The sequence below is a fragment of the Jaculus jaculus genome, chromosome 1 (assembly GCF_020740685.1).
Source record: "Jaculus jaculus isolate mJacJac1 chromosome 1, mJacJac1.mat.Y.cur, whole genome shotgun sequence".
NCBI lineage: Eukaryota > Metazoa > Chordata > Mammalia > Rodentia > Dipodidae > Jaculus > Jaculus jaculus.
The window spans coordinates 271139109-271154351 of record NC_059102.1 but is presented as its reverse complement, the minus strand read 5'-3'; the positions used below and the strand labels follow the sequence as shown (position 1 = coordinate 271154351).

At 47.5% G+C, this 15243-nt stretch overlaps 1 protein-coding gene across 1 annotated transcript in view; it reads right to left on the bottom strand.

The window, feature by feature from the left end:
* The window catches only part of Cdh13 (cadherin 13), a 1153296-nt gene extending 1144580 nt beyond the window's left edge, over window positions 1-8716 (bottom strand). The window contains exon 1 of the mRNA XM_004659582.2: window positions 8303-8716. Coding sequence (XP_004659639.1) covers window positions 8303-8347 — 45 coding nt within the window. The 5' untranslated portion in view covers window positions 8348-8716. The remainder of the gene's footprint in view (window positions 1-8302) is intronic.
* Window positions 8717-15243: the final 6527 nt, after the last annotated feature.

The window sequence follows — 15243 nt, the reverse complement described above, 5'->3', positions numbered from 1 at the left end:
TGGAAAACTCCACAAACCATGTTCGGATAATTTTTTTTTAAAGAGCCAGTTGTTAAGCATTTACTAGCACCCATTGTCCAATACCCAGTGGGATATTCTGAGCATCTGCTCTGAGGCACGGATGTCACCAAAGCTGCACCCAATTGCATATGGAGGGCTTGCCAGTATCCTGGAAGTGACTGCTAAATGCCATAGAGTATTTGCTTCATGTTAGAAATAGTTCTAGTGCTGCTGATTGAATGTTCAAGAAACCATTAAAAGAACTTGGCAATGTTTCTCTCAAATATCTTTTGCATGAAAACTCTCACAAATTGGTTAATTAAAATCAAGGATTTTTAAGGCCTTCCCCCCACCACTGGTTGCCCATCCCCAGTGCAGACATAGACTGGGTCTGGGGATGCTCATGTAACAGGCCTCAGGTAACCCCCTAGGCACTCCACCCACATCTGGCTAGCACCACTACAGACACAGAACCCCTGTTGTCGACAACACCCAACATCTGTGCTCCTGTTTGAGTAATAGACTCAGGCTTCCTGCCACTTGTAAGAGTAAGAACTCAAGCATTAGGCTTCTTCTCCCTGCCCTGTCATGCCATCTCCATGCCAGCCACTATTTAAGTGCTTGGCCCTGCAGGCTCTTCAGTTTAAATGCCCTTTCCCTCAGATTAACTGAACAAGAAGCACCTGCTTCTCTCATGTACTCTCACCATGCCTGGACCTAGAATCCTCATACTGTGATCTGATCTCAGGCCTAGACTCTCCTGTCCATAACCCCACTTCTGTCATTTGCTGCATTACAGCTGGTGACCTTCTCAAAGTAGAAATCTGATCACATCACCCCATACCTTTTGTCATGACCTTCAGTTGCTGCCTCTTACTCTGAACCCATCACCAAAATCCTTAAAGTGGCTCAAGGGCTAGCCACCTCCTGACCACAGCTCACACCACTGCCAGGACTGGCATGTTTCCTCCTGCACAGAGGCTGGGCCTTCACCCTGGAGTGCCTGCTCCAGCCCAACCCTCTTGGTGGCCTTTGTAACCCTGCTCCTCTAGCTTTGAGCTCCAGCATCAGGCTATGGGCATGGCCCCTGCAGACCCTTTATCTAGATCTGGTACCTGTCTTATTTTCATTATCCATTTGTTCATCTGTTCATGTCTCTGAGTGCCTAAAATATGCCAGGTCCTATTGTGAGCCCACAGATACAGACCTGGATGAAACAGGTGACCATATGTCCTGTAATGGAACACGGATTTCAGTAGGGAAGAAGGACAAAGAACAGATGAGCATGTGCACAGTGACATGAACTCACACAACTGTGTTTCCTTCCTTCACAGTGGTTGTCTTAAGTTTAAATTATTCATTAATTGATATTGATCCCCTGCCAAGCACAGCCCCAAGAGAGCAGAGACCAAGTCTGCTATATTAGCAGCAAGATCCTGATCACAACAACAGTACAAGCAACATAGTAGCCCTCCATAGAAATCAAAGGGATCTACTGAAGGGCTATGGTTCCACGTACACTTCCCTGTGGTCAGGGTACTTATCAGGACCAGAGAGGGCAATCCTTAATGGTTAAACCAGTTATGTGACCTTTTTTATATAAAAAATATGTATTTTATTTCTTTAGTTATGGCAGAGAGAAAGAGATGCAGATACAGAGAATGAGTGTCCCAGGGCCTTCAGACACTGCTGATGAACTCCAGACTCATGATCCATCTTGTGCATATGGCTTTATGTGGGTACCTAGGGATTGAACCTGGGTCCTTTGGCTTTGCAGGCAAGTGCCTTAACAACTAAATCATTTTTCCAGCCCAGCATGACCCTTTTGAAAAGTCCTTCTCTCCACCACCTGGCTGTGTGCCCATTTTGAGTTTTCTCCAAATTCCAGATAACTTTTTCTGTAAAGAGTTAGATAGTAAATATTTTAGGCTTTGGGGGCCAGAGAGTCTTCATATTGTTGTTAAAAAGCACAAAGAAACCATAACAATTACATAAATGAATAGGTGTGGCTTCAATCCAATAAAACTATTTATAAAATTGGGCTGTAACAGGAACTGGCCCATAGGACACAACTTGTCAGCTCTGAGTCAGATGTCACCAGATATTCACAGCTCATGGCAGTTGAGGGTGAACCCACCTGAGACAAGGCAGCTATGAGCTCTATGGTGGTATCTAGAAACTCTCTATAGACTGACAGGGAGATTTTCTCAAGTGCCAAAGCTTTACATCCACCACCTCTGCCCAGCATCACACAACAAAAATGGTCCCTTGCTACCAAGGAGGGAAGCCACAGGAAGCTGGGCCCATGAGGCACAGATAAATGCTGCAGCATTCCTCTGCCAGTCCTCTGGTTCCTCCAGCCTAGATGTGTGGCAAGATTACTGCCCTCCATCTAGCCTGGCCTGCATTCAGATGGGAGACACAGGGTCTTTGTGCCACTGTAGCAGATTGCAGATGCTCATTGGTATCTTTGAAATGAGACATAACATGTCAAAACATGTCTCTTGCTAATGCTAGTTTTTAAGAATTTGACTTCTGTTGGAAACTAGCAGTGGAAAAACAATCACCTATTTTTTTTTTCTGGAACATGGATGTGGTTATGTTATGTTTATCCTGGTCATTGGGGTCTGTAGCCATGGCAAACAAGAGTCCCTAGAGGCCCATCTACCTGACGCTGTGGGAGGAGGTAAGCAGATCAGGAGCATTTATGAAGCCAGAGAGCACTAACTGTGGCATTAAGACTGTGTGTAGAGCTGCAGTGGATGTGGATTGTTAAAAACAGACACAAAGCACCACACTGGCTGTAGGGTAGCACTGGAGGTGACAGCATCCTGTGCATGAGAGCCCTAGGTGACAGTGCTGTGATGCAGCATCCTCCTGAACTTACAAAGCGGAGGATTAGTTCAAGAGGAAATGTAATACATTACTGTTAAACTTACCATGTGAGGGAGCAACCCTCTCGCAAGGACAATGTCCTGAGCAGTGGTACTCTAAATACACTATATATGTGGCACCAGAACCTATGTTTCCCCCAATGGGTCCACGGTCCCTTGGCTGCTGAGGCATGAGCATGTTTAGGGCACTCCAATCCTCTGATGAACCAGTGCCCATAATGGCTGAGAGCTGCAAAGTGTCACTTCTCTGGGTATAACTACTGTGAAGGGAGTGACAGTTTAGGTATTATTATTCCCCCAACAGCAGCGATGGTGATGTTCACCTTGGTGGCTCTGTTCAGCATGCATGGGTGGCATTCCCTCACAGGAATTAAAACCACACCAACTCTTCCCTGCTTCAAGTTCATGAGGGCAGAGGCCCAACCTCACACAGTATAAGGGAAACTGGGTAGAATCAGTGAGCGCAGTGGGCAAGGTGCTGCAGGGACACAGAAGGGGAATATGTGGCAAAATACAGAGGCAGGTTTTGCCTAGAGGAAGCAATAGTGACTCTAGCCAACCAGCACCCTGTAAAAATGACAAGATTCTGTTGCCTGACTCTTGACTTTTTAAGAAATAGAAGAGACCAAGGTTCTTTTCTTTGTGTGTATGTGTGTGTGTGTGTGTGTGTGTGTGTGTGTGTGTGTGTGTTTGAGAGAGAGAGAGAGAACACGCACACAAGCTCCAGAGATTCTCAGGTCTCTGGCTGAGTAAAACATGTCAAAAAGTCACCTCTACTGACTAAAGTTGGCCCAAGGTTGTTACCTGACAATCTCTTCCCAGAAGCCCAAATTGCAGAGTTGGGCTATATGCCATCAAGCAGACGAAAACAAGTTCAACATGCCAAGCCAAAGGGCAGCCCACCTCCTCCACCCACCTCTGCTCAATGGGCACTTCAAGTTTGAAATTCTATTTCTCCTCCTGTGTAGCTTTAACACAGCAGGGAAAGATAACTGTCTTGCCTAAGCCCAGAATATAGCCACCACTAAGCATCTGCAGAAGGGGCAAGGTCTTCTGTGTCCTAGGCAGTCCCTGTAGCTGCAGAGGAGACAGGCCAGGGGGAATCATATTGAAGCATCGCTGGGAGGCTAGATTGTCACAGGCATGTGGACACCTTGCTGACAGCTAAGTGGAAGCAGTGTCCAAACTGCCAGCCACTTGATTTGCTTCTGGCCAACTCATCATCATCATGGGATGACAGGGAGCTATTTCCCTCTCCTTTTCAACTGGTATTGGGGAATGGAGCTCTGGCTGGGAATTCATTCTGCTGGCTTATTGTCTCAGGAGGAAAATTATCTCCTTTCCTAAGCCTTTGCTGCCTAAAGAATAAAGTCAGGTCTAGTCAAAGTCAAATGCCAGAAAATCTCCAGATTTCCTCATATTCCATATCAATCACATTGTTTCCAAAAGCCTTTGGAATTTTTTTTTTTTTTTTTTTGCTCATACTTGAAGGAGATCCAGAGTTGAAGAAGAAAATAGAGCAGAAACAGCTAAAATAGGAAAAAAGGAAGAAAATAGGATGGAAAGATGGTGAAATTGACGGGTCTTCCCATGTGGGGGAGCTGTAGTAAATAACCTAGAATATGGCAAAGAGTTTGCTTTAAATGGAGAATACTGAATTTCTTCAAAATATGAGCTGTAGAATCAGAATTTTGTAAGGCTGTGGATGGAGCCCCCTTCTGGAGAAATTTTTCAACAGGTACAAAATATGATAAAAACACAGTGATGAATGTGTGCGCACATGCAAACCCTTGGGACATCTACATGACCTGACTGTCACCCGGATATGAATCGAAGCCACAGTTTGTTCTTTTCCTTTCACAAAATAGAAATTATCTGCCCTTTTGGAATGAAGGAATGAAAGATACTTTCAAGACCACAACTCTACTTCTACTTCAAGCATGAACTTCAGCTTTCAGATCAACTGGCAAATTCAAGCTCTAGCATTTTCAGATAGTGAGTGTTTTGTTGGACAGTTTCACTGTAGTTTACAGAGAATATTTCTAGAAGGAAATCATTAGGAGGGCTCAAGATAGGAAAGGAGAAGGGAGGGAGGAAATGTTGGGAAGATCAACCAAGAGGAATTTGATGCTTGCAGTGACAGACTGGGAAATCACACAAATCCAGATTACATATTCAGCCTTGCAGTTCATTGAATCTCATTTGGAACGTACAGGAAAAAAAAAAAAAGATGTTTAGACATATGAACCACACCACGTTAAGTCATTTCACCCCTCACATCTGTTTCCTGTGTGTTTTTTTGAGATGGTACAGGCTGCCACATGTTGGAGCCATGGGCTGGGGTTATCCTCTAACACCCTGTATCTTTGTCCTCATCAGAAAAAACTGCATATAAATCTTGCTCTTAAAAAAAAAAAAAAAAAGCAGATGGAGTTGTGGCCACAGTGCAAGACGACACAAATTCTTGTGTAAAATCCTGAAAGACCAGGTTCTGACTCCAAGAGAGAACTTCCCACTTCAAATCAAAGTCACAGAATTCCATGGGCCGCTTTCAGGCCCTCCACAGAGACAGATCTGCAAACTTGAGCCACTCCCCAAACTCTAATTCTTTGGGGGTTACTCATGCACTGTCAGAAGCTGGGTTAGCTGGAAGTGCTGCCCCAGGGGAGCGGGCAATCCCATGTGCAGTGGAATTTCTCACTCATGCTTCTCTTCTTTTGGTACACATTCATTATTGTCGCCAAATCCCATAGCGACTTCCTGGATGGTCTTTCCCAGAGAAGTGAGGGGTCTCATCCAGCCTTTGTTGCTTAGAATTCATCATACCCAAATGCCAAAAAACGCAACTCTGCCAATAAACCTACAGAGGCCAGTGGCTTCCAAGCTGGGCCCGGCGCCTTCTGACTGTGGTGGAAAAACACACTCAGGCTTGCCCTAGCTCCACCAGGCAGTGACTAATTTGCTTTATTACATTGTTTTTTCCCTTTCTTCTGTTTTTTTTTTTTTTTTTTTTTCTAATGCCTGGGGAAAGTTTGGGATTGGCTTGTTGACTCAGAGACTCCACCCCCCCCCCCAGGCATAAAATACTTTTCCAGATGGCACAAAGAACCAACTTTGCACTTGAACCTCCTCCTGGTGAATTCAACTGCACTGTGGAGATGACTTTCCCTCCAGGTGTTATTGCCACCAGGATGTCAGCTATTGTCCTAATGTGGACATGTAAGAAGTAAGCTTCTGAGGCTGGGATTGGGTTCCAACTCAGAAACAAATGAGGAAAGCTTTCAAAGCCAGCTCTGCCAGCCTGCCCTGGGGGAGGAGGACTTCAGCTTCTCTGTGGCACCCTGTGGGAAGCACCCAGTGCCAGAGGCTCTCTGTGAGATCACAGGGTCTGTCTTTCTCTAAAAGAGGAATAACTTTGGGTAAGCCCAAGAATCTCGACTGAGACACAAACACATGATCTTTAAAAAGCAGATGGAGTTGCAGGCACACTGTAAGAAGACACTGGGTGAGGCCACAGTAAGTGACCCAGATGCCAAGTGCTGGGGATGGCAGACCTTGCGAAATGCATTGCCTTGGGCCTCCTGTTGAATGAATCTTGGTCCATCAGACAGACCTAGGACCAGGGAGAGCAAAGCATTCTTCCACCGTGGAGAACCTAGTAGCTCAGAGAGTAAGAATCTTGCCCACCATAGTTCCACAAGTGGGGATAGTCTATTTTTTCCCCCATTTCTGGCATGTTCTGACCCACCTTGTTCACTGAGCTTAGAAATAAACCTGCAGCCTTGGGAGTGGTGAGGTCCCTGGAAGTATGAAAAGCGGCTCTCAGCCAGACCCAGGATCTGTACGCGAGGGAACCGAAGGCAATAAGGATCTGAACAGAATCGTGGGTCAACAACGCCCTCGGCAGAAGAGGACTGACAACCGCCCACGTGTCTAGTAATGAAGTCAGGAGTCCCAGAGCAGGCTTAGCATATGGCATATTACTCTGGCCCCTGGTAGGACCTTCCACCCCACTCCTTTTGAGTATTAAGACGGTCGCTGCATTTCTAGCATGTTGGCCCATCTCCAGCAGCCATCTCCCCTTAGACGGCTCCCCTGATCTCAGCACAGCCTGCCCCCTCCTGGGACTCTGTCCTCCTTTCCTCCTTCCTACTCCTACACTCACATGCTGGCAGACCCCCTTCCCCTGGCACACAGCAGTCCTAGCCAGAAACTCAACACCCATGCCTGGCACCTCAGACACTCCCTATTTCTTTCCCTCCTCTCTGCCTGGTCCTGCTCTTGGGCACCCACCCACTTGTGGACTGCTAGGAAGAACCCCCCCGGAGGCTGTCAGAAAAGCCGCGAACGGGCCAACGTGCTCCTGAACCTCCGGCCCCAGAGGAGGGCTGGGCGTGACCCCTCAGTTGCCCCAGCACTGGGCCTGGTTTCTAAGCAGTGCTTGCGTTCGTGCACACAAACTTCCCGGCGATCTCTGAGCTGCAGCGAGGTTGCGGAGGGCACCGGCGTGCTCGCCCCGCGAGCCGTGCCCTGACGCCGCAGCGCTCGCAGGGTTAACAGGCAGCTGCAGCCCGGTGGGCAAGGCTTGAACTTTTCCTCGCGCTCCGCGCCGCCCGCCTGCCTGCTCGGCGAAGGCAACAGAGGCGGCAGCCTGAGCTCGGCCGGCCCCGGAGCTCCAGCTGGCCGGACAATGGGGGCGCGCGGGGGGCTGGGGCCTGCGCCCTGGCGCGGGATTCGCTCAGGCCTTTCGGGGAACCAGGGGTTGGAGAGCAAGAGGACCCCGATGCGGGTGCGGTCAGTGCCCGGGTCTTTGACTGACAGCAGCAGCCGGGTTGCGGCGCTCGGCAGGCAAGCAGGCGCCTTCTAGCTCGCCAGCCGGGCTGGGCGAGAGGGACCGGTGCCCCGGGAAGTCAGCGGTGCCAGCTAGGGCCTCTCCAGCCCGCAATCCCGACCCAGGCGGCGCTTCCTCCGCGCTCCGGCAAAGCACGACTCCTTGGAGCCGGCTCCCACTGAGTCTTGCTCAGATGCGCAAGCCTCGCGGGGAGGAGGACCAAAGTTACCCCACTTGATGGAAGCGACAATGTCGCCCCTGCTCGTAAATAAATAAATAATAATAATAAAAATTTAAAAAGGACTCTGAAGCTCCGTCCTCCCCTGGAAGGAACACACACACACACACACACACACACACACACACACACACACACGCCAGAATAGGGAGCCGCCTGGGAGGACCCCTAAGCTCCGTGGGGCTGGGGATCAGCTCGCTTCCCAACCGGGGCTGCCTGCATGGCCGCACCGGTCGCCCCCCTTCCCCCGACTCTCCGAAGGCCCCCTCTCCGGAGCCGCGCCAGGTGACCGAGGGTAGAAAGCGGGTTCGGAGCGCTCCCCGCAGCCCGGGTCCCTACCTGGGACAGCAGAACGCACAGTGCGAGCGGAGTTCTTGGCTGCATCTTGCCCGACTAGAAGCGCCCGGCGGCGTTTTCATTCATGCACGCGGCTGCACTGAGCATATTTTCCGTGGGAGCCAGCCTTTGAGGAGAGGCTGTGCCTCGCCAGCCAGCCAACTTCCCAAATAGATCAGCGGCAGCATCACGAAAGCATTGGGTAGAGGCTGATGACCAGGACCAATGGCTTTACAAGACGGATTCCTTCATAAAGCTCCCTCGCTTTGCATGGCAGATACGGGGCGAGCACCTCGCCGGCAGCGAGCCCCCCTGAGGAGGCGGCACGCTGGCTGGTTTTGGACTGTTGGGGCCCAGCCTCACAAATCACGCCGGGCAGTGCCAGCCCATTCCACTTTCCCAGAGAACTGGAATTGCACCCAGAGATCCGCAGCCATCCAGCACGGTGCAAAAAAGATTCTCTTTATTAAAATGTTAATAAGACCCACTTTATTTCCAATAAATCAAATCAAATGACCCCAGCCATTCTAGTCCTGTCTGTGCCACGGAAGCCTTGGTGGTGAATTTTATTTTTCTTTTCTCCTTTCTTTTCACCGCCCCCCTCCCCTCCTCCCACAAAGTGACCCAGCCATGGTGGTGTTTGGTTTTTCCCTGCCATCACACAAATCACAAAGAGGACAGATCAATTCTAGCTTGCAGGAAAAATCCATCAAGGGGCAATAGATTTTATTAACTGCTCAGGTAAGAGTGACTGGCAGCCTACTCCACAAACGTGCATCTGGCACCAAAGCCAGGGCCATGACTTGAGCGAATTCTGTGATTCCTATGTGGATGGGACTTTTCAGTAACTCTGAGCTTTCACTGGGGACTAGGCACTGCTCAAGGAATTTGACAATTGGGAAGCTGTGGGGATTAGGCTAAGAGGGACACCAGGTCTGCCTTGCTCAGAGGGATGGAAAAAGTTCTTATTCTCATGACACTTTCCTCCCTAAAGGATCTGGGGTAGATGACAATAAAGGACATTTGCACAACCAAGATAAAAAAAATAATTGGGACAGAGGAAAGGTTGGGACATTGGAATGCTAATTTCAAACTGCAATTAACTTACTCTGATTTAGATTTGAGCTTCCTGGTGGCCAAGGTAATAATAGGAGAAAGAAGAAGAATGGTTCTTGTTATAGGTATGTGTATACAAAACACTGGGTACTGATATAAATGTATTTTTGACAACGATCCTAACAGAACACAGAGCAATGGACTGTGCCCAGATCCAGTGGACTTGGGCAATTTTCCAAATCTGGCACAGAGCCTGGAACATGGAGACACAGTGAATAGTATATGTTTAAGGAACAAATGGGTAGACTCAACCAAGAGCTAGCAGAAGGCACAGAGGAATATAGAGTCTGGAGCCATACCAGGGAGCAGCGACCCCAGCTCTCCCACAGACCAACAAGCTGCTCAGAATACTCTGAATTCCCATTCGCCCACTGGCAAAACAAAAGTAAAACTTGGGGCTGGAGAGATGGCTTAGTGCTTAAGGCAAGTGCCTGTGAAGCCAAAGGACCCAGGTTCGATTTCCAAGTACCCAGTTAAGCCAGATGCACAAGGTGGCTCATGTGTCTGGAGTTCATTTGTAGTGGCTAGAGGCCCTGGCATGCTCATTCTCTTTAGTTGCCTTTCTTTCTTTCTCTTTCTCTAAAATAAATATAGACTTGACAGACCTTTTGTGTGTATGTGTGTGCACACATTTCTGTATGTGTAGGCACAAGAGTAGGATTATGTGCATGTGTGTAGAGAGCAGAGAATAATTTTGGTGTCATCCTCAGGAACACAATCACCTTTTTTGAGACAGAGTCTTTCATTGTCCTGGAGCTTAACAATTAGATTAGACTGACTGGCCAGTGAGCCCCAGGCCTTTCATAGCTGGGATTCAACGTGAATGCCACCATGCCTGGGTACTTGGGATGTACCTCGTGTCCTTATGTTTGCAAGGCCCTCTCCCAGACAACTGATATACTTTTTACAATTCTTTCCTTATCGGCCCTTCAGTCATATGGCTGGTCATCTTATGTAGTTCCAAGGTCCCAAGGTCAATGGTAAAAGTGCAATGCCAACTGAAGCCTGGCTGTTTGAGCAATTAAAGACCCAACAGAGAGGAAGCTCACAAAATGACCCCAGAGGAGACTGTGAAACATGGGTGTTTCTGCTTCATCAAGTCTTTTTCTTGCCTTAGGAGGCCCATCTGCCCTTGTGCCTCTAAGACATAGTCATCGATGGGTGATATGATAGATGACAATAGTTGGGAAGCCCAGGGTAGAGTGAGACCTACTTGGGAAAATAATACCCACACTGACAATGACAGGAAAAAGAATGGTACTTGGGAGTGAAATAGGGTTCAAATCAAGATGTCTGAAATCTCTTTATTTGTTTCCAGTCCAGGGAAAGAACCATCCAGCCATCTGGGGTTGACTTCCCTGAGACTAGAGAGTATTAGACAAAGATGGAATTAGAGAAGAAAAGTTCTGGGGCCATGATAAGGGGTATGCATGATGTAAGATACTAGGCAAAGGACAAGTTGTTGTCATGGCTTCACAACCTTTTCTGTGGATGTGCTGCACTTGCTGTCTCAGGTGAGGGTGAGGCCAGGTGACTACTTGGAACCAAGTTGCTGTGAGCAAGAGTGTTGCACTGCCAATGTGAGTGGGATCTGTTATTTCCCCAGTCCAATAGGGGTCTCTGGGGATTTATGCAAGTGGCTTACTAGGGAGTATCTTCGGGGCAACATTTACAGCAAGAGAGAAGGGAAAACTGGGCATAGTGATGCATGCTGTTAATCCCAGTACTCATGAGGCAGAGGTAGGAAGATCATCATGAGTTCAAGGCTAGTCTGGGACTACATTGAGAATTCCAGGTCACCCTGGACTAGGGTGAAACTCTACCTCCAAAAATCAAACAGAGAGGGAGAGAGACAGAGAGGGAGAGAGACTGAGAGAGAAGGGAAGCAAAGGTGGAGACTGAATGGTCAAGGAAGACCTCACCCATCCCAGGGGCCATTCAGGCAGAACAGCCCTGCAGAAATGTCCTCATGGAGTTAGGGGGAAGTATCTTTTGACCCAGTTGGCTGGTTTTTGGATATTCTCCCAAAGGAGGGGATTAAATCTTGGGAGAGGTAGCTTGGCTTAGCCAACGGTCATCCTCTGGTCCGATCTCCAACTTATTACCTACATTTAAAGCTCAGTCAGGGTTCCCTTGGTGACCTTATAAGTTCAATGGTACCTATATAAACAGATGCAACTGGCAGGATAGAGTGGCACATACCTTTAATCCCAGCATTCCGGAGGCAGAGGTAGGAAGGATAGCCATGCATTTGAGGCCAGCCTGGAACTACAGAGTGAGTTCCAGATCAGCCTGGGCTAGAGTGAGACCTACTTGAAAACAAACAACAGATGCAATCGGCTATAATTGACATCTTTCTGACTGACATCACCATAGTGGCCAAAAACATTCACCAAGGCTCTGGTCTTTGTGGTTCTGTGCAGGAATGCTCTAGCCGGGTTTCCAAAATTCCACAGAGGTCTGCCCTTATCCCTTTCACTCCTCAGTCTCCACATATTGGCTTGCCAGGTCTGGAAGGAACAGGATGCTATGGCTTTGAGGAACCTTTCCAAACCCATACAGGTGCCCAGTTCCCTAAGGCCAAGAAACTAGACAGATGTTCACCAGCAAGTTGAGGCTTTAAAGGGGATCTCCATAGCTTCTCCTCACTATGCCTTAGCTTCTCATCAAGAAAATGGGAACCCAAATACAGTAACACTCCAAGGACAGTTGCAAAGTCCTTTGCTTCTACTTTCTTGTACACTCAGAAAGTGTGCTTTCTGCCAAAGGATACTAGGTAGGGTTTTATTCAACAAAGACATGAAAAAAAAAAAATCATTTCATTCTGATGATAAAAGGCTTCTGAAGAGGAAATCCTTTCTGTTGATGTGCTTTCCCATGTTTTTCCTTTAACTCCCTAATGGGGAGGGGGCTTTCAGTTGATGGACTGATCAATGGTAGCAAATAAATACAGAAGTTAAAAGCCACCACTCTACCTATTCGCATTTTACATTCCTCCACAACAGTGCTCCAGCAAGCCCTCATTGCTGTCACAAATTTATAACTGCCTTTATGCCCACTGGAGACTCACACCCCTTTCCAAGTGCATCAACTTGGCTTTGGAGCTGAGGAATAATCCAACAGTCGGCAGCTGCCTTCTGTAAGTGTCAGGGCTTGGGACTGTTTCCTCTCCTTAGCTGATGTGATTATGGACTTTCCAGCATGAGTGAAGATGGCCAGGGAGATGCACATGCTTGTGAATATATGTGCCAAGTATATCTGAGTCAGAGAACAGAGGGCTGGAAGCGATCTTCCTATAGTCTGACAGAGATTAGGTATTCAAACTGCATCATCCTTTGCATGTGCTGTTCATATAGAACAGTGACAAAACAGATAAGGGCCTTGGAGCAGAGCTCTCATGAGCTAAATCAGCTACCAGCATGCCCCTGGAGAAAGCAGGGATACACTGTCAAAGCATGGGGGAAAATCCATACCCTAATGCTAACTCTCCCGCTACCCCAGGACAATACAACCCCTCTGACTTTCCCCAGTATCAAAATCCTGGCCATAGAATTATCCTACTTACCCAGGGCTGGAACGTTGTTTTCTGCTGTTCCGTAGCCTTCTGCACTGCGTGACTTTGCGCTCTAGGTTGTCTCCTGCATTCTTGCCTCATTTCCTCACTTCAACTAGTGTTGTGTACTTTGTCTTGGACTTGGGTTTTCCACGTGACTTGTGAGATGAGTGAAATGAGGCAGAAATGATGGCAGGGAAATGATAATCTCAAGTCCCAAAAGACCCTTTGAGGTTCAGCTTGTTCTCTGTTAGGGTTCTGATGTGAAATGCACCTCCTCCCACCTGTGTTTGAACACTGTTTTCAGAGCTTGTAAACTGCTGGGAGGTGGAGCCTAGCTGGAGGAAGTGGATCTCTGGGTTATAGCCCAGAATCTACTACTTGTCCACTATCTTCTTCCTAGTCTGCTGAGATGTGAGCAAGCAGCTCCCACATACCTCAAATGCTAGGGAGCTCCCCACTGCTATGCCCCCCCTCCCATACTGGGCTACATCTCCTTGAACCATGAGCCAAAATAAACATCAACTCCATGGAGTTGATTGTTGTTGGATAATTAGTCACAGTGACAAGAAAAGTAGCCAACACATGTTCCCTGTAGCCTCTACCAAGCCCTGTAAAGGTATATATGGGTAGGAGAGATTTTTGTTTTTTGTTTGTTCACTTGTGTGTGTATATATATATTTATATATACACATAATATATATATATATGAAACAGATGCCTGGGCAGGCTCAGCAAAGCCCCATTAAGATGAACTGGCACAGGCATGTAAGTTAAATATGAATATCTGTTCTAATGGTGGGAGATATTTGTTACACAACAGTAGCTAACAATTCATTACATAGTTTGACTTGCTACTGGTCCCTCGTAGAATATGAGCCCCATTTCACTTTTTGACAGATGCCCAACAGGTTTGGGGGAAGAAGTCGAATGAAGGGCTTCTGTGCAGAATGTGTGATGCTGAGCTGGACATCACCTTCTGACCACTGCAAGGTCTCCTCACAGTGGTTTGAACATTCAGTGAGATGCAGTAAAGGACAGGCCACAGGGGCTCGAGTAAGCTCCAGTTAGTTGGGGATCTCTGTGGAGGGCTCTTAGGGTCTGACAACCTTCTGAATTTCTTCAGCATATGAAGAGGCCACACATCAAGTGATAAGACAAAAAGCACGTTTTTGCTTCTTTGGGTTCTGCTCTAAAAGAATGCTTCCTGTGTACATGCATGTCTTCTTCTGCTAACTCAAGCATGACTTCCACACTAGTAGTCGTGATGAGCCCAGATTGAGCATTAGGCCATCTTCGCAAACTGGCTTAACTGTCTTTGGACTTCCGTTTCTGCTTAATAGCAAAACCAGGCATTCAGACACCAATTTTATCCCATTACTGAAAAACAGTTGAAACCCCCCTCTAGGTGTCTCCCTTACCCAGAATTAGTGGCCGGGGTTGTTACTACAAAGACCCATCACAGCATTAGATAGTAGTGTGGTAGCTTTCAGACTGTGGCCTCAGAAGAGTGGTAACAGTTTTGCCTGGGAACATGCCATTAAGGCAAGTTCTCAGGCATCCTCTTTAGACCTCCATTGGAAACTCTAGGGTGAGGTGTCAAGTATATAAAACTTGGCCTACATCCCTGGAGAACCACCTCTCTAGGGAATTCTCCATGACTCACAAGCATTCACTCACTCCTTCACTGAGAAATATTCACAAAGCATTTATTGCATATTAGCCACTAAGCTCAGCAACAGGGAAAAAGGATGATAATACATGGTGTATGCACTTAGCAAACGAGCTCTCAGAAAGAAGACACAATTCACTGTGGGATGGTATCAGTGGTGCAGAGATACTTCTGGTAACCTGAGCCCTAGGGTTCTTCTGCTCGGCTTCCCTAGCACTGGGATTAAGATGCTTGTCATCATATCTGTCCTTTATATGGGTGCTGGAGACCAGAACAAAAATCTTCATGTTTGTGTGGCAAGCACTTATCCACTGAGCCATGTCCCTGCCCCCTTTATACTTCCTTTTAGTGAACTTCAAGTTTATTCTTCATAATCCCATTTATGTTGCAAAATGGGAGTCTCTGTGTATTCACACATGTGCATGCAAGAGCAAACATACATGTGTGTGCCCATGCATGTCATTATTTATGGACTTGGAAGGCAATGCTCAGTGTGCACTGAAGCAAGCCCTATCACAATAACGCCAGGATCCCCAAACTTCAAGCTCCAGCCTGCTCGTGGTTTCCACATGAGGAACCACTGACCTAGTACAGAGGGCATTG